The sequence below is a fragment of the Cadophora gregata genome (assembly GCF_030347475.1).
Source record: "Cadophora gregata isolate MNR1 chromosome Unknown scaffold_16, whole genome shotgun sequence".
NCBI classification, from domain to species: domain Eukaryota; kingdom Fungi; phylum Ascomycota; class Leotiomycetes; order Helotiales; family Ploettnerulaceae; genus Cadophora; species Cadophora gregata.
In genome coordinates this window covers 144,449-164,390 of record NW_026695939.1, presented here as the reverse complement: position 1 = coordinate 164,390, position 19,942 = coordinate 144,449, and the positions used below count along the sequence as shown (strand labels likewise).

At 48.7% G+C, this 19,942-nt stretch overlaps 9 protein-coding genes across 10 annotated transcripts; 2 read left to right on the top strand and 7 right to left on the bottom strand.

The window, feature by feature from the left end:
* Positions 1-154: 154 nt before the first annotated feature.
* On the bottom strand, positions 155-2,013 carry ONS95_005299 (uncharacterized protein). Its single transcript, XM_058498700.1, has 5 exons — positions 1,799-2,013; positions 1,448-1,739; positions 1,148-1,396; positions 814-1,098; positions 155-763 (listed from the first exon to the last, which is right to left on the bottom strand). Exons 2-5 carry the CDS (start codon positions 1,712-1,714, stop codon positions 242-244), a joined length of 1,323 nt encoding a protein of 440 aa, XP_058350965.1. The 5' UTR covers positions 1,715-1,739; positions 1,799-2,013; the 3' UTR covers positions 155-241.
* Positions 2,014-2,515: 502 nt separating this feature from the next.
* On the top strand, positions 2,516-2,943 carry ONS95_005298 (uncharacterized protein; the record flags this gene model as incomplete). The annotated part of the gene is made up of 2 exons (XM_058498699.1): positions 2,516-2,563; positions 2,620-2,943. The coding sequence occupies 2 exons, from the start codon at positions 2,516-2,518 to the stop codon at positions 2,941-2,943; spliced, it is 372 nt and encodes a 123-aa protein (XP_058350964.1).
* Positions 2,944-2,990: 47 nt separating this feature from the next.
* ONS95_005297 (uncharacterized protein) lies at positions 2,991-3,527 on the top strand (the record flags this gene model as incomplete). The annotated part of the gene is made up of 1 exon (XM_058498698.1): positions 2,991-3,527. One exon carries the CDS (start codon positions 2,991-2,993, stop codon positions 3,525-3,527), a length of 537 nt encoding a protein of 178 aa, XP_058350963.1.
* Positions 3,528-5,367: 1,840 nt separating this feature from the next.
* ENA1_1 (Na+ ATPase) lies at positions 5,368-10,196 on the bottom strand. 2 transcript variants are annotated; one of them, XM_058498696.1, is made up of 4 exons: positions 9,916-10,196; positions 8,583-9,879; positions 8,267-8,532; positions 5,368-8,220 (listed from the first exon to the last, which is right to left on the bottom strand). In XM_058498696.1, the coding sequence occupies exons 2-4, from the start codon at positions 8,931-8,933 to the stop codon at positions 5,547-5,549; spliced, it is 3,291 nt and encodes a 1,096-aa protein (XP_058350961.1). In that variant the 5' UTR covers positions 8,934-9,879; positions 9,916-10,196; the 3' UTR covers positions 5,368-5,546. The 2 variants fall into 2 exon arrangements, with proteins under 2 accessions (XP_058350961.1, XP_058350962.1); XM_058498697.1 differs by having other exon boundaries at positions 8,267-9,879; positions 9,916-10,034.
* An 876-nt stretch (positions 10,197-11,072) lies between these two features.
* Positions 11,073-12,083, bottom strand: ONS95_005295 (uncharacterized protein; the record flags this gene model as incomplete). The annotated part of the gene is made up of 2 exons (XM_058498695.1): positions 11,073-11,150; positions 11,373-12,083. The coding sequence occupies 2 exons, from the start codon at positions 12,081-12,083 to the stop codon at positions 11,073-11,075; spliced, it is 789 nt and encodes a 262-aa protein (XP_058350960.1).
* A 133-nt stretch (positions 12,084-12,216) lies between these two features.
* On the bottom strand, positions 12,217-13,311 carry ONS95_005294 (uncharacterized protein; the record flags this gene model as incomplete). The annotated part of the gene is made up of 3 exons (XM_058498694.1): positions 12,217-12,928; positions 13,044-13,095; positions 13,167-13,311. The coding sequence occupies 3 exons, from the start codon at positions 13,309-13,311 to the stop codon at positions 12,217-12,219; spliced, it is 909 nt and encodes a 302-aa protein (XP_058350959.1).
* A 37-nt stretch (positions 13,312-13,348) lies between these two features.
* ONS95_005293 (uncharacterized protein) lies at positions 13,349-18,147 on the bottom strand. The gene is made up of 4 exons (XM_058498693.1): positions 16,479-18,147; positions 16,121-16,431; positions 15,977-16,072; positions 13,349-15,929 (listed from the first exon to the last, which is right to left on the bottom strand). The coding sequence occupies exons 1-4, from the start codon at positions 16,959-16,961 to the stop codon at positions 14,579-14,581; spliced, it is 2,241 nt and encodes a 746-aa protein (XP_058350958.1). The 5' UTR covers positions 16,962-18,147; the 3' UTR covers positions 13,349-14,578.
* A 1,021-nt stretch (positions 18,148-19,168) lies between these two features.
* On the bottom strand, positions 19,169-19,586 carry ONS95_005292 (uncharacterized protein; the record flags this gene model as incomplete). Its single annotated transcript, XM_058498692.1, has 2 exons — positions 19,169-19,482; positions 19,547-19,586. 2 exons carry the CDS (start codon positions 19,584-19,586, stop codon positions 19,169-19,171), a joined length of 354 nt encoding a protein of 117 aa, XP_058350957.1.
* A 23-nt stretch (positions 19,587-19,609) lies between these two features.
* Positions 19,610-19,840, bottom strand: ONS95_005291 (uncharacterized protein; the record flags this gene model as incomplete). Its single annotated transcript, XM_058498691.1, has 1 exon — positions 19,610-19,840. The coding sequence occupies one exon, from the start codon at positions 19,838-19,840 to the stop codon at positions 19,610-19,612; it is 231 nt and encodes a 76-aa protein (XP_058350956.1).
* Between the last annotated feature and the right edge of the window lie 102 nt (positions 19,841-19,942).

Genomic DNA, 19,942 nt, shown 5'->3' with positions numbered 1-19,942 from the left:
ACCCTGTATACTGACTTTAAAAGAGCTTTTCATCATGCGTAAAAAAAATTTCTCTTTCATTAGTTTATCAGATTATCAGATTTAGCTGGTAAGTGTTAACGTCTTGTTGATCACGCTCACAGTGATCCTGTCAGCAATACCTACGTAGATTTCTCTCGGTTCATATTCATGTAATTTTCTCTCTAGAGGCCCAGATTGTCTAATATAGATATTTCTTACACAGTCCGTTCATCTTCTCTCGTCATAGTCTTGCCGAAACTACTTCAAATCCACTCACATCCTCCCTACTCTTCTCCAGCGCCTCCTCAAAAGCCTTGACGACATCATGCTCATGTAACCAATTCGTACTCGATCCCTTCGCAGCTCTAGCTCTCAATTCCTCATCCGGCTCTATCTTCCCACTTCTCAATTTCTGTATCCTCGCATTGTTCCCCGTATGTACATGCTGCAGCAATCTCTCAGCATGAGGCTTTCGAATCGTCTCATACAACTTTAATGCTGTTGAGATCTCTTCTAGAGATGGTTTCCGCGTTGCTGTCGTTGGGAAGACCGAATTGAGAGCAAGTGATAGTGTATATGCATCATCGATTGCAAGTGAGCCGCCAGTCGCGTGAGCCCCGCCGTGGGCATGGGCTGCGTCTCCGATGAGCGTTACTCGATCTCCGAAGACCCAAGTATCTAGATACGTAGAGGTTGAATAGTTCGGATAGAATCGAACATTTGGAGTGAGCTCAGTTAGCTTTTTCACTACTGGATTCCAGTCCTGTCTGGAAGTTAGCAGGTGTCACTTTCGCCAAGGCTTATTCAACTCACCTTGAAGACTTCCCGGAAGGCCTGCAAACTGGCATCCTCGTCCCAAGATACGTCGTTATAAAGTGCATTGGGATCATCTGGATCTCCAAACACACTCCCTACTGTCGTAAAGCTATTCTTGCCCAGTCGAGATGAAAAAAACGATGTGGTTGGACCCCACCAATGAGTTGAATCTTCAGGTAAATCCCGAATGGAGTCTACGTGAGAAGCATCAAATGCAGCACGGAAAGCAGTCCATCCACTCCACTTGAGCACAAAATTGGGTACAAATGATTGTCTCACTCCCTGTACACACATCAGTATCTGAGATGGACTACATGACAAAGAGACATACCGAATGCAAGCCATCAGCACCAAAAAGTAAATCAGCTGTAGCAGTAGTCCCGTCCTTGAACTTCAAAGTTACGCCTTCAGTTGGATCTACTTCGACGCCGATGATTTGTTTTCTCAAATGGAGAATTTTGCTCGGAACATGATTCGCAAGCGCTGCATGCAGGTGACCTCGATGATAGCGTGCCGTCTGATGCAGATACTCTGTCACAGTCTCGTGTGAATCATTCCCGATAATCTCATTCGTTTTCCACTACCTATTATTAGCAAAAGTTCAAATCCGGTTGAATTCGACTCAACTCACATGCCTGTAGATCATCGGCAGATTCGACGGACCTCTGAAAGCCACCTCGTCCGAGATCGCATCGTGCAAGCCCAATCTTTCTAGTGTTCGTAGTCCATTTGGACCGAGTGCTATACTCGCACCGATTTCTTTCAGTTCTGTAGCCTTTTCATAGATTGAAATCTCGATAAGTGGGTGCTTGAGGAGTGCGATCGCGGCCGTAAGACCAGCGATCCCCGCGCCAGCGATAGCGATGTGAAGCTTCTCAGGATCTTGTGTCGACACCATCTTATATCGGGACCTGACACTCAGACTCTCTGATCATCAAAGTTCACTCTTTGAATAAGAAAATGACAAAGAAGGATAAATTACTTGCTGCCGGAAGACGAGGAGAATTAGGGAGTTGCGTGATTACTCTGGCTATTAAGACCCTTGATTTCGTGTAAAAACAATCCCACTCTTGAGGCCAGGTTCCTTGACTCGTTCGACAAGTGGGCAATAGAATTGACTTAGTGCCACTGAGGTTTTAGTGATTTTCTATGTAATTTTCCAAGACTTGTTGTTAATGATGGGGTTCCCGAGTTTTGGCGAAGCATGCAACAATTGTGGAGTAGCACGCAATGCCTTGCAGTCCACACAAGTGGTTACGTCGAACGCAACGCTTTAGATGAATCTTACTTATGATGAGAATACTTATGAATAAGACAAAGGTGACTTCCAGCTTCCATTAAAGGGCAAATGAGATGTATACCTACATGGGATTTTTGTACTGTCATGTGATATAAGAAAGCATTACAATACCTTACGAAGAGAGGGATTCTGCCTGTGCAGATCTCAAGATCGAACATGTTACACGTATTCTTGTAATTATACATACCTAAGGTAGGTAGTTCTGCAGGACGAACGCCTGGTGCTGCCCATGTGGTTCAATCGCCGAGCGCGATACGTCGCGAAATGAACACGGCACCAGGTGTGCACGTGCCCGCTAAAATGGTGTCTCCTTCAGCAGAGGGGCCGCATCGTCAACTTCTCCTGTGTTTTCACTCACCAATTGAGAATTGAACTTAAACTACGGCGAACTTCAATGAAATGGCTAGACTCCTTCCTCTGGAGATTCTAGTCCTGATCGCGAGCTATGTGAGTAAGATGTGACACGTAAACATACCTCTTTAGACACTGATAATTTCAAATAGGCGGTGACCCCGGAGCTGCTCAATCTATCTCTAACATGTAGGGAGCTTCGAGATATCGCAATCCCTTACATCTGGGAGCATCTCATCGTGGAACAAGAAGATGGCGTCATCACGTGGTCCCCAGGCGGCACTTCACTCCCTACTACTCATCTCCATCACGTCAAGCAATTTGACATGGTGTGTATGAATACAGATTTCATGTCAAGTGCTGAGCGGACCGAGTTTGGTCAGACACTAAAGCTGTGTTTTGAGCGCATGACCAATGTTGAAAAACTAAAATACGATTCCTTCCGACAACGCTTCCCGATTAGTATTCAATACTGAAACACTCTAGTACATCCTACAATTGTTATCTGCCGTTCTGGAGAAGCATGGATCCGGGCATAGTTGCTCGCTTAGCATCGATTTCATCATTGTCTTCTCTCAAACTGTGGTTCCCTGATAGAAGTTCTTTTCCCAGATCAGTTTCCGAGGAAATTTTCCGTTATCTGATGGATCTTGGAAATCTCACGCAACTTATATGTTCAATTCCAATTTGGCAGGGTCAGAAAGAGACACAACTTTTGGCGCAAATCCTGGCCAATTCTCCAAAACTGCGCGACCTCGCGCTTAGTCCTTATGCCGCCAACTTTGGGCAGCGCGATGAGCATCGTGATGCCATCAAAAGCTTCTTTTCAAATGTTTGCGTCCATTATGCCAAGATTCGAGAAATCTCTATACAAGCATCAGAGACTGCACGCCTTTGTGATGATTGGGCAATATATCGTCGCCTGTCTATCGTCCCATTGTTGTGTCTTGAGAGATTGGCAGTCAATGGCAGTACACTTACTTTGTCCCGAGACGCAGCAGTTGATGGACACAAAAACATTGAAATGCCTGCAAATATCAACCCGCAAGTGGAGAATTGACGATAGGGGACCGTATGATGGAACACCGGGTGCTTTCTGGACACTGGCCGGCAAGGCTCCTAGATTGAGTTCGATATCTGTGGAGGGTTCGTTCGAATACGCTACTGCAGGGTCGGGGACAGACCTCCTGAGGGATTTCACAGCCCTATCAGAATTTGCTGTACACAGAACAGGATCCGCCCAATGCTTTGTGGATACAATGAGGAAAGCTAGAGGTGCAGGTGCCAACGCGCTTTAATGTGGAAAAGGCTCACTATAGACTGGATGGAAGGAAGTTTAGACATCCCAGTTGTTGACCAGATGGTGACACCTGTGCTCGACTTTCTCACGGACTGCCTGAATCTTGAGTAATTGCGCACGCATGTTTACTGGGCGAACTGGGTAAGTAGTTCATTACATTTCCTGCCGTCCTTGATGCTTGATGCTCACTTGAATTTAATAGGATCGTTTCGTTGCTATTGTGTCACGGCTGTCAAATCTGATTGAGATTTACATCGAAATCAATTACCCACCAATAATTTCGGACGAGGGCGAAGTTTTTACTGAGCCTGCACATCGCCTGAATACAGATGCAGCTAGAGAACTTTTCGACTCCTGTACTTCATGGAAGATTGCCAAGGTGTACACGAGCGGACGCGAAGCTAGTACCAGCTTGATTTGGAGAAACTTGCTGCTGTTGATACATCTCAACCAACCCTTTCAGATGTCCTGTCAGCTGCTCGGTATTATTTACCTAGGTAGATTTTGAAATATGCAGTCACGACGTCTAGTGGCGTGAAAGAGAAGCGAGAAATGATTGTTGAACAGCTAGCTGAGTTGTAGTTTGGGAAAGGGGAGGTTAGCGATCGCGCAGAACTACTACAAAACGCGTTTTGTTCTTCTTCTTCTTACACATAGTCCAAGGTCCATCGCATAGCCTTATATATATATATGCACATACATATGCACAAAAACAAGACCAAGAACTACACCCATCTCTATCTCTATCTTCATCTTCATCTTCATCTTCATCTTCATCTTCATCTTCATCTTCATCTTCATCTTCATCTTCATCTTCATCTTCATCTTCATCTTCATCTCTATCTCCATCCCTATCTCCCAAACCCTACAGCCACAATCCCAATCCCAATCCCAATCCAACCATCCATTCCAGCCCAACCCAGCCCAAACTACCGAGCTTTTCACCTCCAAACCAGCCAAGGCAGTAGATAGATCAAAAACAAGCTTCAGTCGCTCCATTCATCCCAATTCGTTCCTTCTCTCCTTCTCCAGCCCATGATTGAGATCGGATCGGCCGCCACTTTTTGCATTGACAGTTGTAGTAGGTTATGCTAGAATCCTTAAATTCAGCTAGGGTGAGTGGATATATATTTCTGTCCTACACCTTTTTGCCTTTTCTGTTGATCCTTACTACGCTTTATTTTTCTCGATGTTTTTTTGGAGGGAAATCAATCGTCTTTAGCTTAAGTTACCACACTTGACCTCCCCCCCCCCCCTCCACCAACCCTCCACACTTCACATTCACGGACCTTTTCGGCGGCGACTCAACTCAGCTCGCCTCGCCTCGAGCCGCGACCCCTCCTCCCTCAGAACTATCGAATATTGAAGTACAACTCTAATCAAATCAGCGAGCGACCGGAAACGGACGCCTTTGTTGCATTCCTCTGTTCGGTTAAGAAAAAAAAAAAGGAAGACAGATAGATATAATGGGGTATTTTTTTTTTTGTATATATTGCAGCTACTGTGCATTGAAGCAAGCAAGCAGACGTTAATATACACATACAAATCTGCCTCTGCCTCTTCCCCTTCCTCCCCAACCCCTCCCCTTTCCCCTACCCAACCCAACCCAAACCCCTCATTTAACGAACACACCCAAAAGATACAAGTGCGAAGAGGGAAAAAAAGCAAACGACGCCACCAACACCTAACCGATCCAAAAACATCAAAGAAAAAACAAAGCAAGCCGCCTCTCGATTGCTCACTAGCTCGCTTCGCTCGCTCGCAGCCAGCCAGCCCAGCCTACACCTGCTCCTTAACCTCCTCAGTATTATACCTCGCAAAAACACTCTGACTCAAATCCTTATGATTAAGATTCAACTTCCTCGCCACCCTCCTAAAATAGATCCTCTTACACCACTTCCAGGTCTCGACGCCCGCAAAGAACAAGATCGTCTCAATAATGACCACCACCCACTCCCACGTGATGCCGATGTGTCTGAAGACGCGGTCGTTCAGCACGGGGATGTACAGGGTGGGGAACACGGTGACGAAGCCCGCCACGATGGACCAGAAGAGGAACTTGTTGCGCCAGATGTCGATGGCCCATTGGGTGAAGTACTTTGTAGATTTCGGCTGCATGCGGAAGAAGGAGCGGCGCATGTTGACCATTTCCCAGGCTAGGAAGAGCGAGAACCAAGTCATGCACACGAAGGTCGTAGCTCGTGCGCGGAAGACAGTCCCGCACCCCTGATCAATGCTATTATTACAGCCGATTCCCAGCTCGCCGTCGCCGAAGCCGAAGAGCACGATGCTGAATGCCGATAAGCAGAGGGCGGCCATCCAGAGCCCGTAGACCATCATGTCGATCATGACTTCCCAGGTGAAGACGCCGGTCTTGAGGGACTGCGGCGGCCGCTGCATGATGTCCGGGGCGGCGACCTCGAAGCCGAGGCCCATGTCGGGGAGGGACGAGGTGATCATGATGACCCAGAGGATCTCGACGGGCGAGAGGGGGAAGACGGAGAGGCGCTCGTTGTCCTTGAAGGCGAGACCGATGAGGAGGGTGCATGCTTGGGCGATGTTTTGGCCGAGGAGGTGGAGCACGAATTTCTGGATGTTGTCGAACATGCGGCGGCCTTCTTCGATGGCGTTGAGGATCGAGGCGAAGTTGTCGTCGGTTAAGACGATGTCGGATGCGTCCTTTGCGACGTCCGAACCGGCTTGTCCCATAGCGATACCTACGTCGGCACGCTTGAGTGATGGCGAGTCGTTTACTCCATCTCCGGTCATGGCTGCGAAGCAACCTCTGCGGTGAAGGGCATCGATCATGCGAACCTTGGTGTTTGGAGAACATCTGGCGATAACCAACGGAAGGACGGGAAGGTTGTCAATATCGTCATCTGTGAGTTTGTCAAATTGACTAGCTGTCATAACCATAGAATCTGTAACGCGTTTGGCCAGTGATTGCATGTCAGCTGGAAGAATCCCAACCTGTGCTGCAATGGCTCTGGCTGTTCCGGGATGATCACCAGTCAACATGTGGACAACAATACCAGCTTCGTGGCATTCTTGAACGGCACCCTTCGATTCAGGACGTGGAGGGTCGTATAGACCCACCAAACCTTGGAAAATGAGATCCTTCTCAACATCGTCTCGAGGAGCTTGTTCGTTCTTCTCCTTGGGAGAAGTCGTATCGTGCCATTCTTTGCTTGCCAAAGCCAGAACACGAAGTCCTTGGGCAGCGAGAGCTTCCATGTTTGCCAGGATATTGGATGCAATGTCTTCCGTAAGTTCGACGGGTTCGGCATTAGCATCTTTTTGAATGTGAGTGCATGACTGGATGACACGTTCAACGGCACCCTTGCTGTAAACCATATGCTTCTCCGCAGACTTGAAAATGACAGTCATCTTCTTCACATCTGAGTCGAATGGGTATTCGGCGACTTGTTCCCACTTTGGCGAGTCGCCAGTGGTCCATCTCTCTCTTTGCCATTTGAATCGACTGGCGAAGACTTGAATGGCAATTTCTGTTGGGTCGCCAGTAGCTTTCCAGCCATCGTCGGCTTTGTGGATCTTGGCTAGATTTGCAAGCGAAGCGATGTCGAGATAGCTTGCCAAATGTGGATGATCGTCGAGAAGTTCCTGGAATGGTTTTACTTGGTCGTTTTCTGCTGGCTGCTGATCCTTCTTACCAGTCAATTGAAAGGGATGAATGGAGCTGTGGGAAAGGTCTCCTTGAGTTGGGTCAACGGGATCGTTCGATGTGCCAACCGAGAACGTTCCAGCGGATGGAAGCCATGCCTTCTTGACAACCATCTTTCCCTGAGTGAGGGTACCTGTTTTATCGGAACAAATATCTGTGACACCTCCAAGGGCTTCCAGAGAGTCGAGCTTGCGAACCACGACTTGACGTTCAACCATACGTTTGGTACCGGCTGCCATGGTGATAGTGAGAACGACGATGAGGGATGCAGGAATCATAGACAATCCTGTTGCGACGGCGTAAATAATGACCTCCTTGTTGTTCGCAAATTCATTGGCCCCCATGACGATGATAGCACAGACAACGGCGATACCAAACAAAAGAATCGCAAATTTGGAAAGTTTGCGTTGAAGTGGTGTTCCAACATTGACACCGAGGAAGTGACCAATGAAGTCTCCCGCCGTCAAGCCCCAAGCCTGCAGATAGCGATGAGGCTTTGCGGTGCCATCAGCCTTCCTCTTGACCTTCCTCTTCTTTCCATCCTTCTTTTGTATAGCGGCAGCAATGGAGCCGATTTCGGTGTGCATGCCAGTAGCAAATACTGCTCCTGTGGCTCGACCTTTTGTTACTGTGGTGGAGCTGAAGGCAACGTTGATGCGGTCTCCAGGGCCAAGTTCCGCTGGGAAGGTAGCGTGGCAGTCTTTCACAACTGGAAGCGATTCTCCGGTAAGGGCCGATTCGTCGGTCTCGAAGTTCATGACCTCAAGCAATCTATATGTATTAGACCATGGTATCACAGAGGATAGAGAAGACTTACCGAATATCTGCCGGGATCAAATCACCAGTTTCTAATTCTACCAAGTCTCCGGGAACCAGGTGTACCGTTGCGACTGTCTCGTTCTTTCCATCTCGAATGGCGCTTGAGGTTGGGGAGCTCAATGATCGTAGAGAGTCGAGTGTTTTCTCAGCATTGTATTCTTGGAAGAAACCAACAACAATGTTGAGGAAGATGACCGCCAAGACGACCCCACCCTCAATATAAGATTGAATACCGAAACTGACAGCCATGGCAATGATAAGAATCTGTAGCCCGATTAGCACAATGGGGATAAAATTCAGGGGGATTCTCCTACCAAAATCATTGCATTTGCAATTTGTCGAATGAGAATCTTCACAGGTTGAACGCCTGGACCTTCGTCGAGCTTGTTCAGACCATACTCTTCCAGTCTGGTCTTCGCTTCCGCCGATGTGAGTCCATTCTCTGTATCAACCTTGAGTTCTTCAACCAATGCCTCGCCAGTCAATGAATGAGCCGGAAGTGACATTGGCTTATTGGATTGTCCCGAAACATGACCGTCAACCGCTTGGGGCGTGCTCTCTTGGGATTGTTGAGACTGTTCCGACTTGGTCTCTTCAGGTTTAGCATCTTCAAACCTGATCCCTTGAGGCTTTGCCGGCGAGACGTTCTTCTCTAAGTCTGCCATTGTTGCAGAGTTCTACCAAGATTGGTATAGAGAGGAATTGTCGAAAAGAATGACAAGTGAAAAACAAGCAATGAAGAAGAGAGAGGGGAACTAAAGATTATTATACTTTATCTTGTAAGTACCCTCTCTTGTGAGACAACGTCATTCCTCATGGCGCCAATATTTCCACCAAAAACCTTAGGAAGGTAAGTGGTCACGTACCAAGAAGCCAATTCTTGGAGATAGAGGCAGCTTGGGAGACTTAAGCCATTGTCGAATGAGAAGAAGCACCCAATGACCCCGCTACTGGGCGGTGGGTGGTGAGGGGTGGGCGATAGAGGCAGTTTCACAGGGAGATGGACAGGAGATAGATGAGATGGGGCGGGGTGATGGCCGCAAACTCAACCATGGGCCAAGTGATATCAGCGACCCTCCAGAAGTAAAATATGGAGTTCTAGAAACTTGGCGGGACGATGGACCAACGAGATGTTTTCGTGCAGTGCTTGGGGTGGATGCTTTAAGGGCACTGGAGGGAGCGTACAAGTACCAAGGGCCGGCCAAGCACACTACGCTGAACGGTCCATTCCCACTGACATCGTCGCTCGCTTAGCGCACTCGACACAGAAGGTGCAGGGAGACGTCATGTTGGCACTGGCGGCGACAAGCAGACGACAAGAAGGCGAAGAAAGGCAGAAAAGAAGGCTGAGCCAACTCCCCAACAGCCCCAGTGCAACCCCCAAGCCTTTGTTCTCCAGATAACTTCTCCGCCAAGCGCTCGTGAGCATCAATCACGGCATCGTGCCAATGCTCGGCCACGGTTTGTCGGGGTCCTGGTGGTCCTGTTCGGGTGGTACAGTAGTGTGCCGACTGGATCTTGGCGATAGTGCAATTGGCTGTGCTACTCGCGTTGCATCGGATTATCGCCGTCGCTGTCGCCGTCGCCGTGAGCCTGAGCCTGAGCCTGAGCCTGAGCCTGAGCCTGAGCCTGAGCCTGAGCCTGAGCCTGGGGATTAAAGGGCAATTCTTGGCTGGGGTTGGCCTGGGTTGGCTGTTGAGATGAGGTGAGGTGAGGTGAGGTGAGGTGAGGTGAGGTGAGGTGAGGTGAGGTGAGGTGAGGTGAGGCATCGGATAAGTTAAGGATACTGTACGGCGTATTGATACGAGCGGAGGAAGCCGTGGATGCATGCATGCATGCATGCATACCTTTGTAGAGTAAAGGTTGAGTTGAGTTGAGTTGAGTTGAGTTGAGGGGAGGGAGGGGAGGAGACTTAGAGTGGATAAAGGTTGAAGTCGGGAGGGTTGGAGATGGAAGACCGGATAACTTACAGTAGGAAGTGGATTAATATTGGAGGCTGACCGATGACCTGGGAGGCCGAATGTGGGGCAGCGCCAGTGTGCAAGCGAGACGCCTGTCCTCCTCTCCAGCCTACAACCTTCTTTCCACCTCCACCTCCACCGTCCTTTCAACACCAAAACAGGTGCATTTACATGTGAATGCTATACAACCTCAACCATCTAAAGCCAGATGGATTCGATTTACTTTTTTATGCGAACACCATCAACAGCTCTTGAGAGTACCTATTTCCCGAGCTTACAGGCTGGCAAACTCCAACCAACATAACTTCATTCATTGTTGAGCCATGCTTCCTATCATGGGATCTAACTTGGCCCAGCAACCCAATAGATAAGATAAGCATAAACTCCTCCAAGTATCCTAGTAACCCCGGTAGATACTATGACAATTCTAGAGCATGTCAAGAATAACCTTCTTTTCTGACCAGACATTACTCGCTTGGCATTATCAACGCCTACTACTAGTCTGTTCCGTGAATATGCAGTAGTACAGTAGAGATAATACAAGTCTTACCGATGATTGTCAGGAGCAGTCCAATTAGGAGGAAGATTAGATCATCAGGACATGATTGGTGGTATTCGGAAAGATAGGGTATAAGGCATTCCCGTGCTACAGACGTATCACTACCATACTTTGGAAAGAAGCCAATTACTTGCTTGTGATCATTCAAACCCCATGAGATATCACAAACAAGTAGTCGAAGTAGTATAGCTTGCCAACTTCACTAAGCATGTATTCCCGCCAAGTCAACCGACATATGCACAAACACAAGCACAAGCACAACCTCAACCTCAACTCGCACTCCTCTACGCCACAGTCCGATACACAGTCGACCAACTCGGATGTTCCGTAAACCTATACACCTCACTCTTCGTCGACGTAGTCTAGATAGAGATTACTCATTAGCTTTATTATCTCATGCAGGTCAAGTTCTCAAATCCCATCCTCATTTCCCTCCCCTCAACTTCCCTTTCCCCACCTCAGTAGCCCCCATCATCCCCAGCCCCTTCCTCCTCCCCCTCCTCCTCCTCCTCCTCAACTCAAAACTCAAACCACCTCAAATCCACGAAACGTTAGGTACAGGGGGAAAAGAAAGAAAAACTCACACTCTCAAAACTCCACATCTCCCTAACCTCCGTAACACTACTCGTCACCCCCGGCGCCGCACTAGAAACCAGACACGAACAAGCAAGGGTGATAAAAAGCGGGAAGATCGATGTTAAGTAGTCAGGTGTTGTCCATGTTTCTCTCTTTTGGACGCGGATTGCGTTGTGGTCATTAGCCCCAGCGTCCATTCCACCATCCAGAGATTTATAGTCGGTTTGTTGTCGTCCTGGTGAGGAAAGTTGAAAACTAGGCCCAGGCGTGATGAGAGGATCAGCTTGTTGCTCTTTCGATAGATCTCGTTTCTCAACCTCAACACGAATCGTTTGGGTCGCTATAGAATCATCCTCATCCCCATTTTCTTCTACTTCTGCAAGAGTCTCGGATTCGGATCCTGGTTTGGGTTCTGCGACTCCTCCAGGAGAGGGGAACTTATCAGTTCGCCGTCGTCTCTCAATTCGAATCTCTTCACCTTCTTCGAAAGATGCCTCCTCCTCCACACCAATTTCCGGACCATCAGCCCTCTCAACACGTATACTCTCCTCAACATCATCAACAATGTCATCAATCGGAAATACACCTTCCGCTAATCCATTCTGATTTTCATCCCTCTCAATTCTAATCTCGTTTTCATCACCCAAATCCGACAGTGATGCCTCATCCTGAGAATCAAGAGCTGAGGAACCCTGTTGATCTGTGATGAGTCCAGTCATCTTATTCGGCAGTCTTTCAAGCCTACAACAACTCGCATCAGGAGTCCGCTTTTGCCTCTCTTTCTCTTTCACTTTCTGCGTCTGTGTAGGCGTCAGGGACTTTTGGCCACAGCCAGGCTAAGATATCAACAAATCAGCCTATCCTCATCCTCATCATCATTTCTTTCCCCCCTCCCATCATCATCACAAAAACTGGAAGAAACACTTCAAAACTCACAGCAACCAACCCCGCACACCCTCTATCCCAAAATCTCGCCCCAGCTCCCTCTTCAAACTCATCCCCATCCCCCTCTCCCCCTCCATCCCCATCATTATCAACCAAAACCACATTCCCCTCCACCCGTGTCTTATAAACATTACACCTCAAATACCTCAACCCCGCCTCCTCCTTCCCACCACCATCAGAACCCAACTCCAACTCCAGCCCCAATCTATCCGTCTGCACCACCACCTGAAAACTCAAACACCTCGTATCGGCTAGACATAATTCATGGCATTGTATACCTGATAGATCGTTTTTGAAATACAGTAGGTTTTGGGGGAGGCCGAGGGCGGGGAGGGAGCATTTGAGGTTGGTGGCGGGGGAGGGGTTGGGAGGGGATGAGGGGGAAGGGTAAGGAAGGGGGCAGAGCGCTGTGGTTGTGCTGTGGCTGTATTCTGAGGTGGTTGTTGAGATGGTAAGTGTTGTGGTGGATGTTAGGGTGATGGGTGTGCTGCCGATGAGGGTTGAGGTGTAGGTTATTGTGTGTGTTGGGCGGAGGATTTCGGAGCAGAGGGAGGGGAAGGGGGAGGGGGAGGGGGAGGGGGAAGGGGAGTTGGGCGTTTTGGATGGGGGTGAGGGTGGGCTGAATAGGTCAGTGTTACTTAGGTATCTTCTGAATTGGGGAGGGGGAGGTTCGTCCTTTGTGGAAATGTGTCGGTTTTTTGAGAGATGAGGTGAGGTGGATTTGAGGTACGTACGGATGGAGCATTAAGCTCGCTATATCTTTGACTCGGCCGGTTTCTGTGCAGACTAGAGATTGTCAGGTTTGGTTGTGTTGTTGAGTTTTTTTAGATTAAGACAAAGAAGGAAGGTGTACTTACAGCTAGGAGTTGTCCACGATGGTACGTCCCCAAGAATCTGTCTCCTTTCTCTCTGGTTCTTCGGAAAGTATGCATCGGTTGCGCAAGTCAAGCTCGCAACAAAGAGCAAGACAGTAGCGAGGGTATGGGTGAGTGACTGTGACATGACGAAAATATATTCGTGTGCAGGGAACATGAGTCTCTGTCAGGAATCAGGATATATATTTCTTCATGAATGTCGACACCCAATTAGAGTACAGTCAGTGCTGTATATTATATGACCCCAAAAAGAAGAGAAAGGAGATAATGTCATGATTTGAAAAAGGATTTCTGTGGTCTTTATCCTATCTCACCCTTATTCAAGCCATCACACCATACACCCATAACTAGCCATTACCACAATGAGCCAGCACAGATCCTATCATGTAACGCTCCAGAAAGAAAATCAAATCAGTAAACCTGGCAGCCAGAACTGCAAGCCCCCGGGTCGTTGGGCTCCATTTCCGAGGATAGGATAGTTCGCTGGCTGACCGAATAACTTGCTCCCTCGCGTTTCATCATTTTGCACCTCGTTGATAACCAATCCCCCAAAAGCCATGAGCATCCACATCACCAAAACAGCTAATCCAAAATTCAAAATCCAAGTCTAAGCTTATTTCCTACCAAACTGTCACAATTTTCGCTCCACTTCTCCCCTCTGACCTGACACTCAACTCTTATCTCCCTGTTCCCAAGTCCCGGCTAATGCCCCACAAACACTCATACCTCACCTTACACCGCAGTTACACAAAAACCAGATTACCCAAATTACCCCTATCAATCTTTCTCCAAAGGTTTACGAATATGCAACTCAGCCCTCCGGAACCTACCTAGCACTGATTGCCGAGATGGATGCACACGTGGATTTTTTTTTGGCGATTTAGCCTGTATTGTACGCACGCCGCTACTACCACGACCTTTTCTTGCCATTCGAGGAGGGAGGGTTGGGTTGTAGGTCAGGTTCTGCGGATGTCTAGATGGGGAGTATACGTCCGTTGGGTTTGGGTCCGTGGTTGCATTCGGGAGCGAATGGTGGGTGGGTGCATGATGAGGTGAGGTGCTTGATTGATGTTGTGAGTGAGCGTGTGTGTGAGGTGAGCTGTTCTTTCGAGTCAATTGCTCGGCTGAGAGAAGAGGATTTTGAGGTCGTGAGTAGGTGAGGTATACCAGCCCTGTGTTAATGAGGTTGAAATTCGGTAGACTGATGCCGTGTCGTATGGATATGGTGTGGTGTGGTGGGAAGAGAGGAGAGGTTGAATATTAGCAATCGTGCTTGTTGGTAAGGAAGGAAGCAAGGCCGAACCATTATCGTACAGTCTATTCTCGAAATCATCCACGTAAACTACTCAACTCGGAATCTGGAGCATAAGAATCGAATGGCGAACACAGCTCACTCATGAACCACCCGCATAATCCTCCTGCTCCATCGCCATCAACATAGCACCCCTCTCAGCAGTAACAGCATCGACCCACTGGCCCTCAGCCCAAACCCTCCTCTGCCACTCCACCCTATCAATACTCGCTCTCCCCTCAACAGCCCTCCTCTCACTCTCCTGCTTGACCCTCAACGCCTCCACCTTTCTACTCTCCCCCTCCCTCACAGCCACCAACTGCTTCCTCCTATACGCATCCCAGAACCTATACTCCTTTGCCTGATTCTCCCTTAATTCATCTCTAGCTTCCCGAACGCGGTACTCGGCTTCTGGTTTCCCGCTGTAGAAGGCTCGGAGTTGAGTGACGTAGTCGTCTTCGATGCGGCGTTCCTCATCAAGTCGGAGCTGATATTCTTGCTCGAATTTGGATTCAGATTCGGCGATTCTGCGCTGTGATTCCATGGCGAGGGTGTTCATCTCGGCGGGGTGTCTGATTGACAGTGTATCAAGCGCGTCTTGCTTTTCTTTCTTCAAGACTTCGACTTCGAACTCATAGCGTTCGGCCATGAGAACGCGCTGAACATCAGTCAAGATCTCAAGCTCAACGCCCAACTGTCGAAATCTGCGATTCACAACCGCGAGCCTCTCATCTTCCGCTCTCCTCCTCTCTTCAGCTCTTAGCCGCTCTTCCGCCTCCTCTCTAATTCTAGCAGCTTCCAACTCAGCAGCCAGACGCTCCTCTTCCGCTCGCTCAAAATCATCAATTTCTTGTAAGATCTGGCGGAGTTCCTCCTCCTCCGCAGCACGTCTCGCGTTCTCTGCAGCCGAGCGTTGAGTCTGTGCAGCTGCTTCCTCGCGTCTACTAGCCACTTGAGCTTGGATAGTATGGAGCTGCTCGTCAGTGCAAGAGCAGGTCTTCCACCTTTCGCCGCAGATATAGCAGAATTGAGCTTTGCAGCGACAAGTCATGTGTCTGCAGCCTTTGTTGTGCTCGACGTAGGCGTGACAGCTGTAGCATCGTTTCCAGCCTTCCATCTCAGCTAGGTTGGCAGTGGCTTGGAGTGCGGGATCTTGTGGACAGTCGTTTCCATTATGGTAGGGACCTCTGCAGAGTGTGCAGGTTCTCTTTGAGCATTTGGGACATTTGGCGAAGTTGCGGGCGGCGCCGGCGTTGACTTGTTTTGGTGGGATCCAAGTCCCACAATTGGTGTGAGTACAGTAGACTCGGTCGCTGGTAGGTATTGACCATTCTGCGTCACGCTGTTGATATTTTGTTTTGGTGGCGCTGTCGAGATGGGGGAAGATGTTTTCGGAAGGTATGGGGTTCAGGCAGCATTTGGCAGGCCAGTGTGTCTCTGACTCCAAGGCGGTGCTATTTTGGGTCAGATGCAGCCTTGAGAGATGGTTTGTGGAACCTACCTAACGAGTCGTTGAAAACATTCAGTGCAGTAACTGTGACAGCTCAACGTAATCATATGGGACGCATCAAAGTCATCCAAGCATGAAACACATTCGCTACTCATATTAGCCGACGAAATAAATGTGAATGAGAAAAGCACGCACAGTGGTGGTGGCTGCACAGTGGGGGCCGGCCTGGTCGGCTCTGGTATTTGTGTAGTGTCTGGTGGAGATGGAGCACTGCTTTCACTGAGACCATCAAAGTCGAATGTCCGGCGAAACAAAGAAGCCAGCCCGAATGGCTTCTTGGAAGCTCTTTTTAGACGAGCAATAGGCTCTGGACGAGGATCAGGCTCGATCACCATAGACGTATAACCTGAGTCGGTCGACGAGATAGACGTCGCGCTGGCGCCACTTAGTCGAGATGGTTCAGCGCTCAGGAATCCTGGATCAAGGGACTGACTACTGTTTAGACTCTGTCTGATGTTAGCAAATCATCGGACGGACAGCTACCATTACTGACCTCTCGATCTCGCCGTGGCTTCACTGAAGCTCTTCCCACTCTTGCAATAGGTCGTTCTCGTCGTGCTGATGCTGCCCGTCTCTCCTCCTCTTCCTCATGTCTTGCTCGTAATCTCTCAATCGATACTGGAAGTAAATCCCGAAGGGTTGGAGATGTTCCTTCTTGAGACTCCAGCAACTCTCTCGGTGGCTCGTATCTTCGCCAGTCTATGTGCTCATCGTTCGCAACGCTCTCAACCACAGGCTCAAACGCAAGATATGAAGCCAATGCCTCCTCGCTCGAGTCGGTACTCGCTGCGATGGGTCGACACTCGAAGAATAGCTCATCGCGACTATTGCTTGATGAGGGAGAAGCAGATGCCATAGTCGGGACTTGGAGTAACCCCTGTGAGAAATCGGTATTCAGTCGAAGACCGCCGCGCACTGAAACCTCCTGTCGATTTTCAATCGGCCAGTTCCCTGGCATTCTTGTCGCAGTCATCATCTTGGATAATCGGCTACTAGTAGTATGACTCAAAATGCCGTCGAATGTCGAAACACAGATGAGATTCAGTAACAAACAGAGTGACTTTCGAGGAAGCTCATTGATATAAAAGAGCAAGCGGGCACTGCCAGCCAATCCAAAGCTTTGATCCTACATCCTCAATGGTAAAAGCCGTAAATCAGTCTTTCAGAGACGCCCTAGCCCCATAGCCACTGAGGTCAAGTAGTACTAAACTCAACGCATCCTCAATACAAGCCGACAACAAACGGCAGCCTCATGGCAATAAGCAGCCAGCCAGCGGATAAGGATGCACTAGAACAGCACACCTGCAGTCCTTACCGAGAGCACAGCATATGGCCGCAACCCTAAATTTCAGCAGGATGATTATGGGTGGTGGTTCTCAGCCTCGGTCTGCCTGGATGGGGGCTGAGCACCGGCAAGGCATCGCGAACGTCAAAATCTGGCGACAAAGCTGCCTGGCAGGATTGAAAGCTTCAAATCATGAGACGCTGCACTGCCGCTTTGTCGTAGCCGTAGAATAATAGTAGAACATCCATCGAAGCATTAGGTGCGTATGTTCCCGTGTTTGAAGGCGTGCGTTTGAGAGTCCTGTGCGTCTCATCACAGGACAACTTCGCCGACAGCTGACATTTGATAGCAAGGGTTCAGAGAAGTGCAAAGCTTCATATTTAGTGTGGATACGACTTTGCCACGATATATAAATGATTCAAGATTGTTTCGGTGAGTATAGGGGTGCTGGTGGTTGATGCGCGATATTCTGGTGGTGACGCTGTGAAGAGATTGAACTGGCCCCGAGCGTCCGGCGGAGGCAGGGGAGGGCACGCTAAATGCGATCAATTTAGGACAAAGACATCGTCCAACTTGACGATAAAAGCTACTTTAAAGTTGGATGTGAATTCAACTATTAATAGATTTGTAAATTCTTTCAGAACAATCAATTAACATTTCTGGACAGGCGGAAAAGATCCAAGATTCAAAGCGTCCATACTTAGACTCCCCTCTTGACAACTTGGCCACATCGCTACTGAAGTTTCGAGATCTAACCCTGTGGCTCATTCATTTATGATAGGTACAACATTTGGCAGGCTATTCCTTTGACTCTTCTCAAATGAGCCGCATACGTCAAACGTCTGCTGCAAAACACTGCGGAAATGTGCCAGCGAGCCCAGAAGGATTGTAGGACTCAACAACAATACGAAGATCCCATAAAACTACTCTGCTCCAGCTGACCTCTCTCGGCATCGATAGCTAGGACTTGATTTCACCGCTTCTCGCCCATGGCCTAAAGGTTGTACGTAAAGAGAGGTATCTATTGGACAAAGCTAAATCCTTTGCCGAGCTTCCCACTTCTTAAGTCACAGTCCTTGAGGCTACACTCTACTTTATACTTTTCGCTTTTGAGACAAAACACCATTTTCACTGTTTCAAAATAAATCTAGAGGCTGTTTTGCTGTGGCTATATCCGAAACTACTCGGTGGGTTGCGTTCGATGCGTAGAATGGGGGATGGAGAGGACATCCGTATACTTCCCAATCCGGAAGGGCACGGAAGGGCACACGAGTCCTGGCCACAAATGTGAGGCTGTAGAAATGTGGTGTGCTGGGCATACATGCTACTGCTAGTAGATTATGCGTTGAAATTCTCATGTTTTTCATTTCAATAATCCTTCAAAACCATGTCAGAACGAAAACTCGGGGAGTCCCCAACATGAAAGCATCGCTCGCACGCTGAATATGACATGCATGGATTCGAGTTCACTAAATACTTGGCGCCACTTCAAGAGACCACGCCCATTTTTTATCGGCCCCCCGGAAAATCATAGTGAGGAGACAGGAGCTAAGCTTTGGTAGGTGTTGATTTCATGACAGCGTTTCTATGCTCCTATGGTCTGTTGAGTCACTGCTACGCAGGAACCGGCCCTTCTTTGTGATGAAAGCAGGTTGCAGCAGGGGCTCCTGTTTAATCCATGGCAAAGGCCGGAATCCATGAGCCGGCCGTAAACATAGCTTCTGATAACCAGCTGTCCTGATTGTAACGACGGAGATGGACAAAGTCATACGTCCTCATCTGGGACAATGATAGACCGCCAAGTGCATCACAGTATCCACTCTCGTAGGAGTCAAATACTCAGGATAGAACTTGTGACAGCAAAGTACAACACCATTCTCATAGAGCCGCGTAAGGATCTAGTTCCCACAATCAGTCAAGCAACAACACCGTAGCCCGGGAGTCTTGCCTGCCCCTCTCACAGTCGGCATGGCTAATTGCTTGGGGACGAGATAGATGAACATGTGGGTAATCTGATGTGTATCGATCAATGTGCTTGCGACATCATCTTGATCGTCGTTGAAGTTGTAGATGAGCCACTCGGCCTTGGCGCCTTGGGTGTTGGAGTTGATACCTGCAGTTTTGATCAATTCGGCATTGTAGTCGATGCCGACGCCTTGGGCTGTTGAGAGGTTGCTTTTGGGACTATTTATATGGCCAAGCAGGCCGAGGACTTGACACAACACAATCAGTATGCGATTTTATAAGTTTTCTAAAGTGGTTAGTGGGGGTGATACCTGGCTTCTGTTGAGGCGAGAAGAGAGGACTTTCTGTCATGGGTAGAATGCAGGTAGGATATTTTATCTCGCCATCTTACGGAATTCACCATCGCCGCAACCAAAATCGCAAACAACAGTCGTTGCTGCTTTGCCGTCTTTCAGCGCAAGATCAAGCGCCATCAGTGTCGCAGCCGCCCGCATGGTCCCAGGTCCCGACTCGATGTAAGGAGCCACAAGGCCACTGTATCCAAATGGTATGTAGTCTAAGTCTTGGAAAGCGAACAGAGGCTCACCATCAGAGTCGTCCATCATGTCGATCCTCGAGTTGTAGTGCTTAGGAGTTGCGTGGATGTGAGAGAGTGTTTTGGGGCATGAGTGGAGCTGAAAAGGAAAAGATGAAGCTCTCGGTTAAAA